Source organism: Alexandromys fortis, unplaced genomic scaffold (assembly GCF_014885135.2).
Source record: "Alexandromys fortis isolate MF-2015 unplaced genomic scaffold, M_Fortis_MF-2015_v1.1 scaffold_147, whole genome shotgun sequence".
Taxonomy (NCBI): Eukaryota; Metazoa; Chordata; class Mammalia; order Rodentia; family Cricetidae; genus Alexandromys; species Alexandromys fortis.
Genome location: NW_026068029.1, coordinates 1,035,963 through 1,057,284, shown reverse-complemented (window position 1 = coordinate 1,057,284; position 21,322 = coordinate 1,035,963). Strand labels below are relative to the sequence as shown.

At 42.6% G+C, this 21,322-nt stretch overlaps 1 protein-coding gene across 2 annotated transcripts in view; it reads left to right on the top strand.

Moving 5' to 3' along the window:
* The first annotated feature begins 8,954 nt into the window (after positions 1 to 8,954).
* Map3k15 (mitogen-activated protein kinase kinase kinase 15) overlaps positions 8,955 to 21,322 on the top strand; it is a 124,857-nt gene continuing 112,489 nt past the window's right edge. The window contains exon 1 of one of the 2 annotated variants that reach the window (XR_007595734.1): positions 8,955 to 9,510. Coding sequence is in view for 1 of the 2 variants with exons in the window: in XM_050164357.1 (XP_050020314.1) it covers positions 9,150 to 9,510 (361 nt within the window). In the remaining variant the exon portion in view is untranslated. The remainder of the gene's footprint in view (positions 9,511 to 21,322) is intronic. The other variant, XM_050164357.1, reaches the window with a different exon arrangement.

Sequence of the window (21,322 nt, the reverse complement as noted above, 5' to 3'; positions counted from 1 at the left end):
GGAGCGGGTTCAGAGATCCACAGTAAGACATTATGCAGAGAGAGAATCTAAACTGGAGGTCTACATTGGGCCCCTCCCCATGGAACTCTGGGGAATCCCACAATGGCCATCAAGACTGTAGGAGACAGGGAGGATGGAGGACTCAGGAGAACAGGGCCCACTAAATTAACTAAGAATAGCTCACACGGGCTCACAGAGACTGAAGCAGCAAGCACCCGGCCTACAGGGGTCTGCAGCAGGTCCTCGGCTTATATGTTGTGATTGTTACCCTGGTGATTTTGTGGGAGTTTGTGGGAGCCCTGTGTCTCTCACTCCCTTGCCTGCTCTTGGGACTATTTCCCTTCTGTTGTGTTGCCTTGTCCAACTTCGTCATTAGGGCTTTTGTCTTGTCTTACTGTATTTTTTTTTTTTTTTTTGGTGTGTGCTTGTTTTTTCTCTCTTGGAGGCCTGCTCTTTCCTGGAGATGGGCAGGGAGTAGATCTGGGGGAGAGGTGGGAGGTGAGTTGGGAGGAGTGGAAGGATGTATTGTATAAGCTAATAATCTATTTTTAATTTTAGAAATAAATTAACTTCAGTCTAAACCTCATACCTTACACACAAAAAAAATCTCCAATGACTCATGATCTTAATTAAATGTAAAAGTAAAGACTACAAAATGTTTTTAAAAAGAAAATTGTCAGATATCATCACATCTTACCAGGCTATAATACCTCCAATAATTTTATAGTTGTGCCGGGCCATGTACCTTGTGCAGATTGTCCATCATCACTGTTCCTTTAGATGCACCTGTATTTATCTCCAAATACAAATCTGCAAAACACTCAGAGGTTAGCATCATGCCATCTATATGAAAAATTCTTTTCAACATCCTGAACCATCGTCCTATAACAAACATAACCTTGGTGAAACACTCTGAAAGTCTGTTGTCACCTGTCCTCAGCAAGTGTCAGGTGACCCCAGAACTTCACAACTAAGAAGATCTGAAAGTCAAACATGAGCTCTCCTGTGCTGCATTTTCTGAATCCTTGAGTCCCAGAAGCCCTGGGTTGCCTCTCAATTCACTATACCTGCTTGTTGGGGGAGTTCCTGTCTGGGCAAACCACTTCCACCCATAGCATCACCATTTTCTGGCAGGAAATGTATTTTTCTTAGTTTCCAGGGCTAGCTATGCTGGATTGTCTTTGCTTGTATTGCTCCATCATGAAGTGATCCTCAGGTTTTAAAGACTTCCAGAAGCTTCTTAGCACACAATTTGGTTTTCTATCAATTTTTTTCTTTAAAAACCACTCAACACAGTTTTTCTTTAGGAATTGCTCAATACAAATCTTGCCACATTTATCTTTGAATAATCTAGACCAACCTCTTTGTCTGTTTGACCTTTTTCTCATCTTCTCTAGGTTGCTCTCTCACTTTACAAACTCTCTTGACATGCTGGTCTAACTTAATCAAATCCACTAAGGCCTTTCCTACTTTATAAAGACCTTGCCACACCAAAGGGTTCAGCAAAGCCACTAAAACTCCATACCAGTCTTGAGGTCCCTGCTAAATGAACTTTTTCTTTAACTCATCTGCAAATATGGTTCTATCTGGCCCAGTAAAGTGCGGTTCAAACAAAGCCTCTGTTTTTCCTAGTTCCCTCTTCTATGGTCTGTAGATGGAAGTTTCTGTCCTGCCTGGTCCCGCAGCTGTTCAGTCCCAAAGAAACACACAGAAACTATATTAATTACAACACTGTTTGACCAATGGCTCAAGTGTATTTCTAGCTAGCTCTTACATCTTAAATTAACCCATTTCTATTATTTTATATTTTACCACGAGGCTCATATCTTGCTTCTTGGGTGGCTACATGGCATCTGCCTGATTTTATCTTCTTTCTACTGCATTCAGTTTAGTTTTTCTGCCTATCTATATTCTGCCCTGCCATAGGTCAAAACTGCTTCTTTATTAACCAATAGTAATAGAACATATTCACAGCATACAGAGGGGAATCCAGCATCCCACAGTCTCTATTTACAATAGTCCTCTATCCTGAACATTTTGGGGGACCTCAGATGGAGATAACAAGGTGTTCCTAATTGTTCTGATAAGCTGTCCATCTGGGACTGATTTCCTTCATACCATATCAGGTTATGCAGTCTTTGCCTTTAGGAGGGATGGCTAGTTATATTACTGCCTGCACCACAGAACAGCCTGATCCCAACTGTTCTCATATTGCACAGTCAATGTTTCATTGACTGTTGAAAAGTTTTCCATAATTCTAGCTGTTCAAGTGCTGAGTATTTTCTTATTACCCTAGTTTCTTGCATGGAAACATTAAGTACCCCATCTGCATATTGGATTACAGATTTTTCTCTTTTTCTATTAAAGATTGGACCTAAGAGATATCTTCTATCACTTCCCCCCTCTCTCTTTTCTGTTTGTTAATCTAATTTATTTGCCAGAGCAGAACCTAACATGGAGAATGCTAGTTTCGTTTCTCTTTCTCATTGCAATTTACACAAACCCATTTTTGCTTGGCTGCTAGCCTCAGATGCATTTCTAACTACACACAACAGAGGCCAGGCAACCTCTACTGTGGCTTGGCAACAGTCTCAGCCCTTGTTCATTAATTTTAAAGACTGCAAAATTTCCTTTTGTAGATGGAAGCTTCTGTCCCAAATGGCCCTGCAGCCATTCATTTCCCCCCCCCCAAAAAAAACCACACAGAGGCTTATATTAATTATAAACTGATCTATTAGCTTAGGCTTCTTATTAACTAACTCTGACATCTTAAATTAACCCATTTCTATTATTTCATATTTTACCACAAGGTTCATGGTTTGTTGCCTCACATCTTGATTCCTTGGTGGCTGTTGGCATCTGAGTCTCTGCCTTTCCTCTTCCCAGAATTCCCTTAGTCTAGTTGTCCCGCCTATGCTTCCTGCCTGACTACTGGCCAATCAATGTTTTATTAAACCAATAGGAGTGACAAATCTTTACAGTGTACAAAAGCATTATCCCACAGCATTTCCTCTAAATTTTAACTGTTTTCAGGGTGTCTCCATATTCATGTGGTGGATCCCAGTCATCAAGCAGGCATACCATCCAGTACCACATAGACAAAGACTGCCAACCTGGGATTCCTCCCACAGGCACTCTTAATACTGATGTCTCAGCCTTAGTTCCACATCTCACTACCCATAGCATGAACCATGCAACCTCTGTTGCAGCACAAAGGCACATTAACACACACCATACAGGGCAGGACAACTGTAAGGGAATTTCTTCCATGGATGCACTCCCCTCAGTTTCTCAGCCTCGGTTTCATGCTTTGCTACCCATAGCCAGGACCATGTACTCATTGCTCCCAAACTTACCTTTGGTTCTGTCACATACCTGTTTGGGTGCCAATTATGTTGCGCACAAAACTTTTCTTGGGGAACACAACACATACACACACCAATCCCCTCCACACACGAATACGACTCACCACAGATAGGGAATCCACAATACACAATAGATCAAAATACAAATACCATCACAGTCCAAATTGGTGAATCAATGAGTTTTACTCACAGAAATATGGGTGAGGGGTTACTTACAAGAGCTGAAATGACTCAAAGACCGTTGCATCGCCAAAACCCACCCCAGGAGGGGTGACAGCTCATAAAATCTGGGAACCTGCATGCACTGAATAGACTATAGGCAGCTCAACAGATTGGAGAGTGTCCTTCCCAAATGGCTCAGTTGATCTAAACCTCTTCCTGGTAGTTTAGCTAATTTCTGCTTCTTGTAGACTGCTGCTGTGTTCTCAAAGTCTTGTTTACAACTTTGCTCCTTTGAGAGAGACTCTGAGCAGCCTTTATTGTTTATTCTTGGTAAGGAGGGTCCAGTAAATCTGGTCAGCTTCAGGATGTTCCTGGAGCTATTTTGAGTTGTTTACCTTGTGTCTTAAGAGGCTTCCCTGGGAGATGGAATGTTTCAGTCTCAGAGGAGATTGCTACACAATAGTCCCTCATCAAGACTAAAAACTATTGTTGTATGATGAACCCTATTAGAGGTTGCAAAGACAAAACTATAAATCTGTATAAAAGATTTGCCAATGGCATATTCATCAAAGGACTAGGATCTTGAATATATAAAAGACACTCAAAACTTAAAAAGTAAAACACAATCCAATATTTCACCAAAGAAGGTATACTGGTGGCAAATAAACACGCCCAAAGATACTCAGCACCCTTAGCCATTAGGAAAATGAAAATCAAAGCTGCAACAAGCTATCTCTAGTTGGCATCAAAAAAGCCTCTCTTGGCAGCAAACAGAGACCATTACAGAAAAATACAGAGATCATCTGATCAAGGGTTGCCTGGCCTAAAAGATACATCTACAACACAACTCTTGCACATAAGGTTCAGTGAACATTGTGGAAGGGTAGGCAAAATATTGTCAGAGTCAGCTGTGAGACTGTGTCTTCTCAAAATGACAGGGAAGCTACACCCACAATACCTCAACAGTATGGTTGCCTAAATCGGATATGAACAATGACAATACCAATAGACATGCTAACACTGAAGGGTGAAGTCTGATGTAGACAACTCCAATCAATTACTGACTACTGAGAGATAATTAGTATTTCCCAAAGATGAACTCCTAATTGATTATCCAATACAAAATGGTCAGCCCTGAAACCATATACTCTCCAGCAATACCAAACTCAACAGGTTGTATTTATATATTTATGCATTTGTATGCAAGAATGCTAAATAGAAAAGGAGGTTATCAACTTGAGAGGGAGTTGAGAGCATGTGAGGGACTGAAGGCAATAAATGACAGGGGAATGATGAATTAGATTTTAATCACAGTTTGAAAAATTGTAAAATAACAAAATAAAGAAAACCCCACATTGATATATCACCATAGACTTACCAGAATGACTCTAAAAGCATAAGACTACTAACTGCTGTTGAGGCGATGAAGACCTAGATCATGCGCATATTGTAAGTGGAACTGTAAAGTGAAATACCTCTCAGAAAACAACTTTGGAGTTCTGAAACAATATAAAACAACAGCAGCTGCAACACACACACACACACACACACACACACACACAGACACCTATGACCTAGGATTTGTACTCCTGGACATTTAGCTCAGAAAAATAAAAACTCATGCTCACAGAAAAACTTGTGGATGGATGTTCCTAGTAGCTTTCTTTATAATGACTCTGAAAAGAAACACTGGAAAAGCTACAGGGAAGAGTGGAAAGGGTGGAAATTATGTAACTATAGTACTCAGGTCAAAAATCAAATTTAATTAAATTAAAAGTATAGATAAATGATTTTATATATATTTACAGATATGGGTTTTATATAGCCATGTAAAACCTGGGATCCATAATAAAAGAAAATGTGCCATAAAATATGACTCTGATTCATATATCCTTCAAATGGACTCTGGTTTGAAGAATGGGAGGCACATATATACTATATAAAAGGACTACTGATTCATGGAACAATTTAGTTGAATCCCAAGGAAATTACACTGAGTAGAAAATAATCCATAAGATTACACACTGTATGATTCCCTTTACGGCTGCAGACTCCCTATTTGTTGAGGATGATCTTGAACTCTTTGGTGTAGGAGGGTCTTCTGTCTATGTGTTACTTTCATTGGTTAAATAAAGAGAATGCCTTGGCCTTTTGATAGGGCAGAAAATTAGGTGGACAGAGTAGACAGAACAGAATTCTGGGAGGAAGAAGGCAGGCAGAGAGAGCCGCCGCCATGAAGCTGACAGGTTAGACATGCTGAATCTTTCCCGGTAAGTCACGATCTCATAGTGATACACAGAAATGGGTTGAATCAAGATGTGAGAGTTAGCTAATAAGAGGCTAGAGCTAATGGGCCAGGCAGTGATTTAATACACACTTTCAGGTGGTTATTTCGGGGGTTAAGCTAGCCGGGACGGAAATGCAGCCCACGCCTCCTTTTACAACTTGTCTCTACCTCCGAAGGGCTGGAAAGTATGCGTCATCATGATTAGCTTATATAACACTCCTGAAATGACAAAATTATAGAAATAGGGAACTGACTAGTGGTTCCCAGTGGTTAGTGATTGGGAGTGATGAGGCTTGAGATGATTGCGGCTGCCAGAGGATAACAGGATGCATGCTTGTGATGGAGCTGTTTTTCTATCTTCATTAGCGCAATGTCAATATCCTGGTTGTGATAATGCACTACTAGTGTACCAAGCTGTTACTGGGGAAAACTGGGTCAAAGGTATGCTAGCTAGCTCTATGCGCTTTCCTATATCTACATATGAATATGCAATTATCTCCAAATCAAGCTTAATTTTTAAAAAGTCTTTTATGCACACAAAATAGCAATGATGACAAGTAGGAAATCTCCTTAGAAGAAAATCATCAAGGTAGAAAATGGTCCGGAAATTATGTCTTAGAGAAATGGAAGGGGCTGGGATCACCTGAAAAAGGAGACCTCCTGGGGGCAGGACTCAGAAAGCTGCCCAGGAGAAGAGGATCACATTACCGTCCACAGGGAGAAAGCACAAAGAGGAGAGCTTTTCCTCCACATCCGGAAGAACATTTGATGACGCTTCTGCAACAGGGCAAAGAGGTTTCCAGGACATGAGTTTTAGTGAATGGAAAGGCACAAGTAAGAAAAAAAAAAAAAAAACAAAAAAACAAAAAAAAAACACCTGTTCAGCTAAACAGGCAAGACTAACCCAGCAGTTTGCAATTTTCTACTCGGAGGGGCTATGGGGAGTGGCGAGGACATTGGACGTGGAGGCCTGCTTCACACGTGCAAATTGCTGGAGACAATGTGGTAGTGTGTTGTGTGTGCCAACTTCAGGGAAGGCGCTTGTTAGTTGGGTAAATGGTAGGTTCTTTACTCAGCAGGGTTTGTATTGAAAGAAAGATGCTATTCAAGTCCTAATTCCCCACTCCTGAGCTTTTTGCTCCATCAGCCAGGCCCCAGAGAGATACGAGAGGAATTCGAGAAGACTGCTGTGAAGACAACAGTAAGTTTGACAACAGTGGCAAAGAGGTTGGACATGGGTGACTCTGCCCTCTGAAGGGCTGTGCCAGTCACTGGAGTAATTTCAGACGAGCGAGCACATTAGGAAAATTACTACTATTATGCATTGCAAGGTTGCAAAGAACACACGTGTCCTTGTAGAGCACCGTGTTTTTTGTTTTTAAAGTCTTAGGACAAGGTTGTTGAAAGTTTGCCGGAGTCCCGTCTGAGAATTCTCACAGATTTCCTCAGAGCCCACCAAGCAGACACTCAGAATGTTCCCCATTTCTACTAGGGCTGGGACTAGGGAAGGGTTTCTTGAAGGATTTCTGTGGACATGTTTTACTATCTTTTGGGGAATTGGCGTGAAGCACTGGCGAAGTGGAGCCAGGCAGGTTCTTTGGGCAGGTAGTCCAGCCTATTTAGACAGAGACCCTGTCCCAGAACTAAATTGGATGGTGTTGAGGGTGCCTGAGAAATAGCACCCAAGGTCTTGTAGCCTCCCCCCCATGCATGCACATGTATGCCTGCATGCACACACAAAATAAAAAAAATAATTGAAAAGTGGGCAAATGACCTGGACAGGAAATAATACTCCAAAAGAAGTCACGCAAAGGACACAGAAGTATAGAATAAGATGCTGGCCGCCTTTACTCAACAGGGAATTGCAAAGTCAAATCAGAACGAGTTACTATTTCATACCCAATAGGAGCTGTAATGAAGAGAGATAGGTAATGCCAAGTGCTGTTGAGGGGGTGGAGGAAATGCAGCCTTCAGACACTGCCACGGCATGGGAGATGATGCAACCACTTTGGGAAGCAGTGAATTTCTTTGAAGGTTAAACACTTAGCATGCAACCCAGAAACCCTCCTGCTAGCATTAGACTCAAGGCAAATGAGACCCCATTTTCATACTTTGTCTGATTCCATCTAGTACGTGAAATAACCAGCAGGCAAATCTAGAGCCAGGGCTGACGATTTGCTAGAGGCTAGGGAGTTCAGGGGATGGGATGACATGATTTCCTGGGGTTTGGGGGAAGATCCGGGTATTCTAAAATTATGGTGATGGATACAGAACTGGGACTATGCTAAGAAATCTATCAAGTCATCTTGTCATTTTGTTCTGGATGGTTTGTAAATTATATCTCAGATGGGTTGTTACGAAAAACTCCAGCCTGCCCTCCCTACGACAACTTGTAGTGCAGTCTACTGTTTAAAAGATAATTTAATACTGGAGGCTGAAACGGTGAGATGCAGAAGATGTAGCGGAGACCTCTTTGGAGTCTTAGTAATTCAGAGGTCAGGCAGGCAGTGCAGTTCTACGGAGGGCTATTTTCCAGGCAAATAAGATTTGTTGCTGAAACCCTCCCCATACCTTGTCAAGGTCACTACAAAAGTCAAGACAAATAGGGCTGCAAGACGGGGCTCAGGCAGGCTATGTACTTGGCAATTAAGAGTGCCAAATGAAGCATTGCTCATCCCGATGCGAAGTTAAAGCGCCACCTGTATTTAGCTGGGAATTGAATATCGATATTCAATTAGTGCCTTGGAAGTCTACTGTGGGTAAAGGCTTCTACTTGTTTGGAGGGGAAAAAAAGGGAAAAAACGGACGAAAGAAAGAGGGAAAGCAAAGCAAAGGAAGAGTGAGGAAGAAAGAAAGGAAGGAGACAGGAAGGAAGAAAGGAAGGAAGGAAGGAAAGAAGCAAGCAAGCAAAGTAGGAAACCAGCTTCTAAAGGTAGTTAGAGGGAAGGATGAGGAGGGACCCAAGAAATCTAATCAACCTAACCCCTGCAATCCCTGGCTCGACCAGCGGCCGAGCTGGGGGCGCTGCGCGGGGGAGCCGGCAGGGGGCGCCCTCCCCGTTCCTGCCCCGTGGCTCTCGCAGCCGCCCCCTCCACCGGTCCTGACGTCCGAGCCCCCGCCTCTTTCTCGTGGGCTTTCAAAGGGCGCTCGGGGCAAGCCAGCCCTGAGCTTCGCTCTGGCGCAGCTGAGCGAGGACGCTGTCGTCGTCACCTGCGCACCGCCAGCTCTCGGCACGCACGCTCCGGGTGCCTCCAGCTGCCGTCCGTCTCCTGAGCAGCAGGTGCCGCGGGGACAGCGGCTCAGCTTCGAAGCCACCAGCCTCGCGGGCCAGTCACATGGAGGGCATCAGCAGGCCGGCCCCAGCTGAGGTGCTGGAGGAGGCAGGTGACTTGCCCCAGGGCAGGCTGCGGCAGGGATCCGAGGGAGAGGCGTGGCTGGCGGGGCCCGAGGGCGCAGGGGACGCCGCCTCGGGCAGCGGCTTTGAGGCTGAGGGCAGCCGCGGGCCGCGCCGGGCTCTCCGGGCTGTGTATGTGCGCAGCGAGAGTTCTCAGGGGGCGGCGGCTGGCAACCCCGAGGCCGGGGCTCTCAAGTGCCTCCTTCGAGCCTGTGAAGCCGAGGGCGCCCACCTCACCTCCATACCCTTTGGGGAGCTCGACTTCGGGGAGACCGCCGTGCTCGATGCCTTCTACGATGCAGGTGAGGGCGGGTGCCCCCTTGGTTCCCACCTCCCTCCAGCTGTCCTAGCTGGCTCACAAGCCCTGCCACTCCCCCACTCTGCCCTGGCCCTCTCCTGTGGTCTCCCCTTCCATCCTCCCACTGTTGATGCTTACGGCAAATCTCTGCCTCCTGGACAGGGGAGAACACGTAAGGAGCCCTTGGACAGATAAGAGCCTGCAGGCACTTAGACACATTTCATCTTTTTTTTTTTCCTGGTAGCCAACAACACGCTGTAGCGCCTAAGACACTGGTTCGCAACCAGGTCGAGACCCTTTTAGGCCACGTAACAGATATCTGCGTTCTGACTCATAATGGAAGCGAAATTACAGCTATGAAGTAGTAACGAAAATAATTTCATGTTTGGGGCCCACCACAACACGAAGAACTGTATGAAAGGGTTGTGATGTTGGGAAGGTTGAGAACCACTGATGTAAGATGACGTTGAACCTGTTCCCCACTTTGTTTCCTCCTGGCATATACCCAATGTAAATGAATCACTTCAGCCATCTGGGAGGGCTGCAGTTTAAACCTTGTTAGGTAAAATGGCGCACCTTCCAAATCCCAGGAGACAGAGACAGAGACAGGAGAATTGCAAGTTCAGGGCCCACCTCTGCTATGTACAGCGTTTGAGGCCAGTCTAGGGTCCAAAGTGAGACCTTGTCTGAATCAAGCGAAACAAAATCTTGCCCATCTCAGACCAATGACAGCCAATGTGAGGCCTTGGGGGTGTTTAATTCTTCCAGGTGATTCCATTCAACAACCAGAAAGTGGCAATTACTGCCTGGCATTCATGTGTGTGGTGGCGCTCCCTAGTGGCCTTTTGGATACTTTCACAGGCTTATGGGGGGGTGCAGTCTCCCACGACATGATGGCTTATTTATTTATTTATTTATTTATTTATTTATTTATTTATTTATTAAAGATTTCTTTCTCTTCCCCGCCACCGCCTCCCATTTCCCTCTCCCTCCCCCAATCAAGTCCCCCTCCCTCGTCAGCCCAAAAGAGCAGTCAGGGTTCCCTGCCCTATGGGAAGTCCAAGGACCACCCACCTCCATCCAGGTCTAGTAAGGTGTTTAATCTCACAATGTAATCCATTGCTAGACTAAGACCCTGTTCCAGGCTCACTGTAGTGAGCGCGACATAACGATCCAGTTTTCCCGTCACCGCTTTGAGTTGACAACAGTTCCTTCCCGTATAGAATGAATTCTTACCTGCCTGTTTTCCTTACTTAACCTTTGGAACAAATTTGTGAGACCAGGACGGCATTCCTAAGCATTGTATACGACACCGTAATTGCTAGGGGATGTTGGTGCCTTAGTTCCTCCACTGGGCAAATGGAAATAACAGTATCTACCTTAAACCTGAAAGCATTTGAGCAGAGCCTTTGGGGGTTGTTTTCAAACAGTGTTCATGCATGTCATTATAGCAGGATAGACGTCTTAGCTGTGTGTATCAAACTCAGCGCTTTTGCATGTTTGGCAAGTTCTACCACTGAGCCACCTTCCCACCCCTTACCCCCTAAACAGTAATCAATTCAGCTTGTTTACTGGAGGCAGCCCGGATGTAGGTTTTTTTTTTTTTTCACAGCAAATGGCCAAAGCCTCTCCCATCTGGAAAGAGGTGGGGCGTCAGGCTTGTTCAAACAAGTGGCAGCTGTACCCGCTGAGCACACTCTCTTGACATTTCTGCCCATGCTGAGTAGCCTCTTGAGCAGCACGTCTTTTCAGAGAAGTTGCTCAGGAGCCCACTTCACCTAGAACCACTCCGTTTTTTCTCGACTTTTATTCATTCTGCTCCCAAACGGAGTTTGAAAAGTAAAATGTTCTTTGGGCCCTCGGGCTCAGCTTCTCCCCTTGCCTGCTGATAGCCAGTTGAAACATCCGTGTGCAGCGTCTGCTTTTCTGGGCCTAGTAGTGTGTGCTCACATGCCCGAGCTGCACACCTTCAGCTGCTTCAGCAGGCTCCTTTGAACAGACCGGATGTCACAGTGCCAACATGAAACCCGAGCACCCGGAGGGAGAGGAATCACCTTTGCTCGCTCTGGCTTCACATTGTTGACTTTTGCCTACACCGGGAATCCTTTGGCCAGCCTTGCCCTTGTCGGGAATAAAGAATTTAGGCCGCTGCTGCTGCAGGAGTTCTTTATTAAACAGATGACCTCCACAGCCCTGCCCTTTCCTGGCTTCCCCATCACCACTCTCACCAAAAAGATAGAAATCTGTCACTGGCTGTTTTGTTACCAAAAAAAAAAAAAAAAAAAAAAAAAAAAAAAAAATCTCTAAAACCATGATGTAAAATTGAGTAGCCTCTGGCCACAGGTAGCCATTAACATTTAAATTGGTTTAAATGTAAAATATGATCCGTGGAGTCAGAATAGCCTGTTTCAAGTGCCGAATATGGACAGTTAGGTGCTGTGTGGGAGATGGCAAAGATACGGAATGTTTTCCTCATAGTGGAAGGTCTCCTTAGCAATGCTGTTCTAGAACAGGATTAGTGAGGGAGGGCAGCTGTTGAACTGTCCCAAGTGTATTGTGGGGGGAGACCAGAGAGGTGGGACTTAGGCACTTCCTGTCTTCTGTTCTCATAGCAACTCAACGCGGGGTTTGATGTGTTCTTATACTGTTTTGTGTGGTTGTGCGTGTATGTATCCTAGATTTTTGTGTCATTAGCAAAAGGTTGATTAGAGGAGCTTCAGGAAAGCTACAGGCTGATGGAAAAATCGAAAAGAACTCACACTGGAGCTGGGAATGTGCCTTAGTGGCAGAGCACCTGCTTAGCATACATAAAGCAGAATCTTGGAAAACAAAAAAACTTAATACTGGGTACACTAGACGGGAAACCTTGGCAGTGAAGTGGAAATAGAATGATAGCAATGATTTTCTTTGTGGTTATTCGCAGCTAGGTAAGTATGATTTTTAAAAATAAATGTAGCAGGAGATTAAAGATGGCCTCGGACCTCTGGCTTATTCCGTCCGTGCTGGAGAGAGTGGCCTGATGCGCCACCGTGTTTTCATTTTCTCCAGGGATAAGACTGCACGAGCCCCTGCCCAGACATCAGCTGGTTTCTGCCCCCCCCCCCCCTTTGGTGGGCCTTTCCTGAGCTGCCTCCTTTCTGTGCTGCTCTTACCGCTACTCGCTCAGCATTAAGCCTGGAATGCTCTTTAGTCCTTAGCAAAGTGGAAAGAAACATTTCAGCTGCAGAATTTAATTGAACCATGGCTGCTCACCTTGAGTGCATTCTAAATAGAGAGATTTATTAGCCGGTCCATTGCTTTACTGATTTAGAGTATTTGTTACTATGGAATATGTATAATTTTGATTCCCAGCAGTCAACTTCCAAGCAGTTTTGGTATATGCCATAAACATTTAAGGCCCTCTATGTATCAGGCTTTGAGATAGCTGCTAGTCAAATCCTAGTTAAATACTGAACTTATACAGGGTACACTGGAAGAAATCATGTTTCCTGTTACTTTGGGCAGGGTTTGAGCTATTGGGTGTGACAAGGTTTGGTATAAATGCTTGGTGGGGTTTGATTTTGTGATTGGTGGGGGAGGGCATTTCAGGACTTGGAAGCCAGTTTCATTCTAGCTTTGAGGGTAGACTAGAGGGCAGTCAGAATTAGACTCAGAGAGGGGAGGAAAAGAGAAGGTGCATTTGATAATTCGCGTTCTTTTTCCTTTTCTCGTTCTTAAATTATGTTTATTATGGAAAATCTCAAGCATGCACAGAACCAAGCTTCAGCAATTCTTAACATTCTAACTTTCCTTTGATACCAAGGATTGAACCTACATGCAAGGCCACTGTTAGACCACTGAGTTATAATCCCCACCCTTCATTCTGTTATCTCTTTCCTACCCATTCCCCACCCAAACTTGTTACTATATTCGCTCCATGTACAGCAATGAAAAGTGACTAGGCCTTGTGTAACTCAAACTCTATCACCATATAGACTTCTGTCTTCCCACCCATGTCCCCTTCTACTTCTCTCCCCTCATTCCATTCTAGACCCCAGCAGTGACTGATTTTCCATCACTTTAGAATTGAGCTACCTTTCTTGGGGTTTTCTATAAATAGACTCAGTATATCTTTTGTGCCTTCATTCACTCAGCATGTTGTTTTTGAGATTCACCCATGTCATTACATGGCATTTTTTCTTTTTTAATGCTAAGTACTATTCCATCATAAGAATAAGCTCCAGGTGCCAGGTGTAGTGACAGCTAGGCTACCCAATTAGCGGGCTCAAGACTCCAAGTTCAGTGAAAGACCCTGTCTCAAAAAATGCGGAGAGCAGTTAAGGAAGATGCAACATCAACCTCTGATCTCCACATGTGCTCCCATATGCACACAGGTGCATGCACGCACGCATACACACACACACAAATATATTCAGACCATTCTATGAATGGACATTGGGGCTGCTTACAGTTTGAGGCTATTACAAAGAAAACTGCTAGGAACATCTGTATGTCTTTTGTGGACTAGTGTTTACTCATTCTTCTTGGAATAGCTAGTAGTGAAATGGCTAAGTTCAAATATTAGCTATATTTTCAGCTATATAAGGATGAATCTAACATTTGGAGATTGGTAACAGGACCCTGGCTGCATCCTTTCTTCTCATCCTTCAAAGGCTCAGAAGTCCAGGTTCTTTAGACTTAAGGACCTGTCTCGCATCTGAAGACCCGCACGTGTCCATCCTAATAGTCCACTGACCTTGGAATGCTTGGCTTTATGCATCAGAATTTGAAAGTCTACTCTATTATCCGTTGGCTGAATGTATCTGAGTCTTGCTAAAAAAATGTCTCCAAGTAAGTGTCAGTGCCTTGAATTGAGCAAGTGCTCACTATCAGTTCTCTCTGTTCCGTTCCTCTCTAACTCCTGCCACTACTTTGGTGTATAGTGTATTGCTTGGTGCAGTAGAGACTCAGATTTAAATCTCTTAAACGATCATCACACAGTATGGTCTCCTGCAGTTTTTAGGAAAAGATTCCTAAGAGTTTTTGTGATTAAAGAATGAACTTCCTCTCCATTCCTTGTTCTGAACTGAAAAAAAGACCCAAAATCCAGCTTTCAGTGTGATTTTTGTTTTCCCGTTCAATTGAGACACAGCATATACAGAAAAAGGTGTATGAGTTCTGCCTAATATTGTCCTTTTTTTTATAAATATAATTTCAGTTTGTACCTTTACATGTCTGTCTCCTTTTGTTTACTGTTGGTGTGTGGGCTACCTCTATGACATCATTGTAGCCATAGCGTATTCCTTGCCATTTCTCTATAGTACAGTGATTCTCAACCTTCCTAATCCTATGACCCTTTAATACAGTTCTTATGTTGTAGTGACCCCAACCATAAAATTATTTTCATTGCTACTTCATAACTAATTTTTCTACTGTTATGTATTAATAATGTAAACATTTGTGTTTTCTAATGGTTTTAGATGGCCCCTGTGAAAGGACCATTTGCTCCCCCCCCAAGGGGTTTTTGAGCCACTGATTGAGAACCACTGCTATAGTATTTCAGTGCAAGAAGATGCCACAATTTATTTTCTGTTATAAAGAAGCATTTGAGTTGGTTCTATCTAAGATAATTATAAATAGTGCTGCTGTTATGAATATTCTAGTACTTAGGTTTTTTAGACAACTTTATTGGGATATAATGCATTTATTTAAAATATAAAGTTCATAGGTTTTAGTGTATTCACAGTTACGTAACTATTAGTACTGTCTAATTTTAGGCTATTTCTTTTAGCCCTTAAATAACAGCTAACTCTTGTAAAAAACCACCTGGAATCTAGTGAGAATTACATTAATCCTTTCCAAGGGCAGTGTCCCCAGTAGTCTAGCCACATTATATTAGTACCCAGCTCTTAAAGGTCCTACTTACTAGCTTTATACTACCACACTGGATATAAAATATTCTAACACATGAACCTTTAGGGACACAGTCAAATATTATATAAAACTGTGGTTTCCAAATATTCATTATATGAACTGGGAGCAATTACCATTTTGAAGTTTAGAATGACTGTTGGATTTTCATTAGATTTCACAAGACCCAAATTTCAAACCACGTTAGATGGGTTTATTTAGAAATGTGCTCTCTGTCCTGAGAAGAATTCTGCATCTAGAGTACTGCTTGTTACTAAGATACAGCTAAGTCTTTGTAAAGCCTATGACTAATGGACATGTATGGTCAATACAAATAATAAGCACTCTGCATTCATTTTACAGTGGAAATCAGACATGAGAAAATACAATGAATCTAGAAGAGGTAAGAACAAAGAAGGATAGTTTCCTATCCATCAGTGAGTCATTAGCCCTGAATGGATCCAGTTGCCTTTAAAGGCTGTGGCAATAGAAGCCAACGAAGAAATGTAAAGCATAGAAGAGTTGAAATCAGAAGTCATGCCAAAGTCTCTATGTTTAGTGATCTTGAAGGAACAATTGATTTTCTTAAGTAAAAGATAGCAGTATGATTGTTGAGGAAGTAGATATAAAATCCTCGAGTCCTTTCCCATTGACTGGCACTTCAGTGAGACAAAGAGAGAAGAGCATCAATTTAGGACCTGTTTCCTATGATTTTTGTCAATGTCAAAAGCTTCCTGACCTTTTCATGGTTTGTGGCATGTGGCAATAGCACAGCAAACCAGCTCTGCTCTAAAAAATCATGTATCTCAAAGGTGAGTTGAATGTAGAAGTTGTGCTTTGAAAACCCTGCTAAGAAATAAGACCCCCAAAATTTCCTCTTAATGAAACAGTAGAAGAAATCTGGAAAGAAACTACCATGTGATGCGGATGCAGTATATTCAAAGGAAGCCAGAATAGGGATGTGGAAATGGGACAGCACGGATGATAATTACGGTATGGACGCTACTTAAACTGCAGCCTAGCTTGAAGTATAATTTGGCACATTGTTGTTCTGCATTTTGCTAGTTGTAAAAGCAGCATTCTTGTGCAAAAGTCAAAGTGCCTTACGTCATGCCATGCCGTGCTTTACAAATACTTCACTCTGAGTAAAAGGAAATTGGACACCATGAGTCTGTTCACCTTAGTGGGCATACACAGTTTGCTTATATATGGTTTATTTTGGTCTTAAAAATAAGTACTAGAAGGCAAAAGATGGAATTTCTTGATGGGTCCCTACTCTTCACCTTTCTTCTTCCTAATCAAATCTCAAAAACCCCAAGCAAGTTAACCCATCTGATGATAGCACCAGGTAAGGATGTGCTAAACGCTTGACGCTGACTTGGTAGGTTAGCATTTTCTGCATAGTACGTTCTGGAAAATAAGAGTTTTTCTTCCTCTCTTTAAATGGAAAATAAGTTTAAATGACACTTCACAGCATTCTTTGTACTGGCCTCACGTGAAGTTTATTAGGAATGAGGAACAATGATAAAGACAGATGTAATTTTCGTAGAAGTCAGTAGACTTCTGTTCCATAAAGGTGAGCTTTTTGTTTTTAAGGCAGTTTTAAGGGGACCAGCATCACCGTATGTCTAATTACATTTCTAAATGTCTCTGGCAGAAAACTCATTCTGAACTCTAGCCTTTTGTTTAGAGAAAGGAAAAAAACCTCATTTACAATCATTTCTTTTTTTTTTTTTCTACTGGGAGGAAGATAGGTTTACAGACAACCTGGAGTGTATTTAAAGGCTGGCATGAGCCAGTGTGCACACACAATTACTATGTGGTAAATCATTTGCTATCATACCATTAACTAATGCCATGATGCGTAAATTCAGTACTTTTAACACGCGCTAAACAGTGTGGTTTTGTTTGTTACCTATAAAATATTTAACAAAAATGTTTAAAGGTCAGGCATGGTGATGTACTTACTCCTGTAATCTTAGCACCTATAGTAGTGCAGAAAAGAGGGTGAGAAGTTCATCATTTGTTGCTACATAGAAAGTTCAGGATGAGCCTGTGCTACTTGAGACCCTGGCTCTTAAAAACTACAACAAAATTTTGTTTTCAATTGATCAAATGGTCTTTTTAAACTGGCAATGTTACACACACATATAATGTGTTTGGATCAAATCCATCCCCTATTCCCTCCCCTACAATTCCTCTCCTATTCCCCCAATTACTTTTCTCTTCCAACTTTATATACCTTTTTTTTTCTTAAGGAAAAAATCCACCAAATCTGTTTAGGACTTGCCTGTGTGTGCATGGGTGTAGGGCCATCTACTAGAGCATGGGTAGCCTTCCAGGGACCATATACCTAAAGAAAACTAACTCTCACTTCCCAAGCGGACAGGTAGAACCACCTCCCCTGTCCATGCTGGAGTTTTGCTGCCTTGGTTTTCAGCAAGTTTTATCAAAAGTTTTAAGAATTTAAGTATGTTTTTCATATTATTTCACATTAACACATTTGGAATAATTATAATAAATTTTGAGGGGTATTTTAGTGATGAATTCAGACAATATCCTGTTAGTTTAGATTTGAACAGGATCCTTGGCTTTTTGCTTTCTCTGATGGGGAATCACTTCCTAAAGAGAGTTAAACAGCATTAGACAGGAGTGTGTGTGCCTGCCTGCCTCATTGCCTCACGACCAGAGAGGATGGGTTGTGCTTTATAGCAGCCCCCACCCCACAGCAAGGCTTGCCTGCAGCATTAGGAACTGACTGGTAGGAACTTTGGGAGGTAATGGTTGCTAAGCTCAGAGAATGCATTTGGTAATGAAAACCTGCATTTTTATCTCTTCCTTTTTAATCTGTGATCTGTTTACCTAAGATTTAGTCTGATACATAAATTGTTTTCCTCCCAGGTAGCTCAGTTTTAGCAAGAGAGTCAGGAAAGTAGCCTCAACTAGGCACAGGCCAGCCTAAGACGGGGGCCAGAAAAGGTGTGTTTGAGACTGTCTCTGTTCTGCCCAAGTTAAGTGACCTTGAAGAGTCTTGTTAATAGCTTTGAGCTTCATTTCCCCTACCTGCAAAGTAAAGCCAGATTGTTCCTTACCTGTCTTCTGAAGGGTTACTGAAACACAGCTGAGATGTCTAGAGGGATTTTCCATGTGGCAAAGCTTATGAAGGTTGTGATAAGTAATCTGAAATGATTGTGTTTCTCTCTCTCTCTCTCTCTCTCTCTCTCTCTCTCTCTCTCTCTCTGTCATCTTTTATCCTCTTCTTGTTTGTAGTTTTGTTGTTTTTGTTTTGAAATGCAGTCTCACATTGTAACCTAGGCTGATCTGGAACTCACATCAATCCTCCTGCCTCCTGCCTCTTGAGTACTGAGATTATTTGAATTGGTGGCCTCTTAAAAAATTGCAGTTGAGTGTCCTATCAGAATTAGCATTTAGAAATTTGATGCTAGATTAGTGCCATAGTTGCTCCAAAATCAAACCAGTTGAGTCTTGTCTAGGTACAAATCCTCATGGTGAATTTAATCTATTCACTTGAGTAACAGACGTCCGTAAGTAAAAGTTTCAAGTTTGAGGAGTCCAGCATAGTGACACACCCCTTTAATCCAGCACGTGGGAGGCAGAGGCAGGCATAATTCTATGAATTCAAGGCTAGCCTGGTCTGTCTACATAGTGAGACCCTGTTTCAATTTCTTTTTTCAGATTTGAAATGCTTTTATTATTGAACATGAATTGCTTAGAATTTGGAGAGGTTTTGCTGTGTAGCTCAGGCTGACCTGAAATTTGCAGCCCTCCAGCCACTGTCTCCTAAGTCTGAATTCCTTCTTGAGTAGAGGTCGTCACCTATCTAGTTTTAATTGGTACTGGAGAATCTCTAAGATCTGGGTAAAGGCACAGAAGGCTACCTTTCTGGAGATGGTAAAGCCAGTACCTAGATTCCAGTGAAGAATATTGAATGGAAAAAAAATAAAATAAAAAAAAGAATATTGAATGGGCAGAGAAAGGAAGAAATTTATGTTACCAGATGAAAATGTAACCCACTTAGCAAAAGGCCACTCCATCAAATTCAAGCCTGCCTACAGAGATGAACTGTGTAACTTAAGGTCTGCTATCCTTCAGCTCTGGGCTCTGCCTCTTCCCACCACACTCTTTTCTTTTCTTTCCCTTTACTTCCTATCCTCTAATTAATGTTAGTAGTCACTGTGGCCTTGGAATTAGTATCATTGTTGCCACTTACAATAGCTCCCTGTGAAGCACTTAAATTTAATTTTGATAAGTAATAGAGTCCAGGGAAGAATCGAGTAGGCAGACTACCTAATGTACTCTGCTGTTATATTTGACTCTGCATATGTCTGCAGGGCGCGGAATTGTCCGTTTGAGATAAAGTGACCCAGCTGAGTTGTAAAGTATTTCCTCAGCATATATGTTTGTCCTTTTATTAGCGATAAACTCTTAATGGGTAAATTTTAATACCATAGACTCCTGTGTTAAAACCTCTTATGACTGTTTTTAAAATAAAATGCCTCTAGGTGAGACATTGATACTATTAATTTTTCTTCAAGTTCTCATCTTTCAGCCACACATTCTGAAATCTTTAGGGAGAAAATAATATAGCATCTAGTATTTGCTCAAAAGAATATAGAAGGGCATGGGGTGGGTGACAGTAGAGATAAAAGGAAGCCTCTCATGGGCTTATAATTGGTGAGATGAGGATCATTGGAATTTTATTATACTCTGTGTATGTCTATAATAAAAAGGTTTTCAAGAACCTTACCAGAGGCTCCTCATTGCCTCAAAGTAGACTCCAGTTCCCTTGATAGCCGTTACGACCTGTTACCTAGTAACCCTTCCAGATTCATCTCCAAAGGTGTTCTGGCTCCCATATTAACATTGCATCCTGTCTTGCCTCTGGTCCTTTGCATTTTCTTTTCTTCCATTTTCACCCTCTATTGACACTCCAGTTTAGTTGCATAAGTCTTACGAATTCCTCCAGGCTTCTATTAACTGCCACCTGCCCAAGTATGGTTGAGAACCTTACTAAGGGGTACATCTATCACTGAGATTCTCCCAGTTTATCTAGCCTTTGGCCTTTGGTGCAGAAACTCTTCTTCCTTTTGGTTGCCTACCTAGGTCGGTCTGTCTGTCTGTCTCTGTCTCTGTCTCTCTCTCTGTGTGTGTGTGTGTACATAGATATATTTATTTGTGGGGAGAGGTTCCTGTGCATATGTGTGCATATGTAGGACAGAGGTCAACCTTGGGTGTCATTCCTTAGGAATTCTTGAAAGTGTTTCTTGAGACAGTCTTCTCTAGGACCTCAAGTTTACTGATCAGGCTGAGCTAGCTGGCTAGTGAACCAGGTATCAACTTGTCTCCACCTCTGTACCTAGGGAACTATGCATTACCATGCCCGATATTCTATGTCAGTTCTGGGGCCAAATCTCAGGTCCTCATGCTGGCATGTTGCCACAAAAAGCACTTTAGTGGATGAGCTGTCTCCTCAGTTCCTGTACTGTAAGAGCTGTTTGAGGAAAGTGATTATGCCCTATCCACACCTGTATCCTTGGTATTGAGCATAATGCCTGGCATGCAGGTGGTCGTATTCTTTTTTAAGAGAATAAAAAGCCCACTCAGGGCTTAGTGACATTTGACCTCAGGTCTCTCAAGTGTCTCAGTATTAAGCCAGTGGTGCTTGGAGCTGATATGATTTTACTTGCCACCTTGTTTTCTCCTGCCTACAGCTCTAGTCTGTTGTGTTTCATCAGTACTTTGATGGCCTTTCAGTGACCCACAGTGTTGCAAGCCTAAGTTTGAACATACTTCTGTGCCTTTCTACTCATATGACGAGGAAGCAGCACCCATCAGACATGAAGCTTTTATGTCACCACCACCATCCCCTTTGAAAATCACAAGCTCTGAAAAGGCAACCAATACTA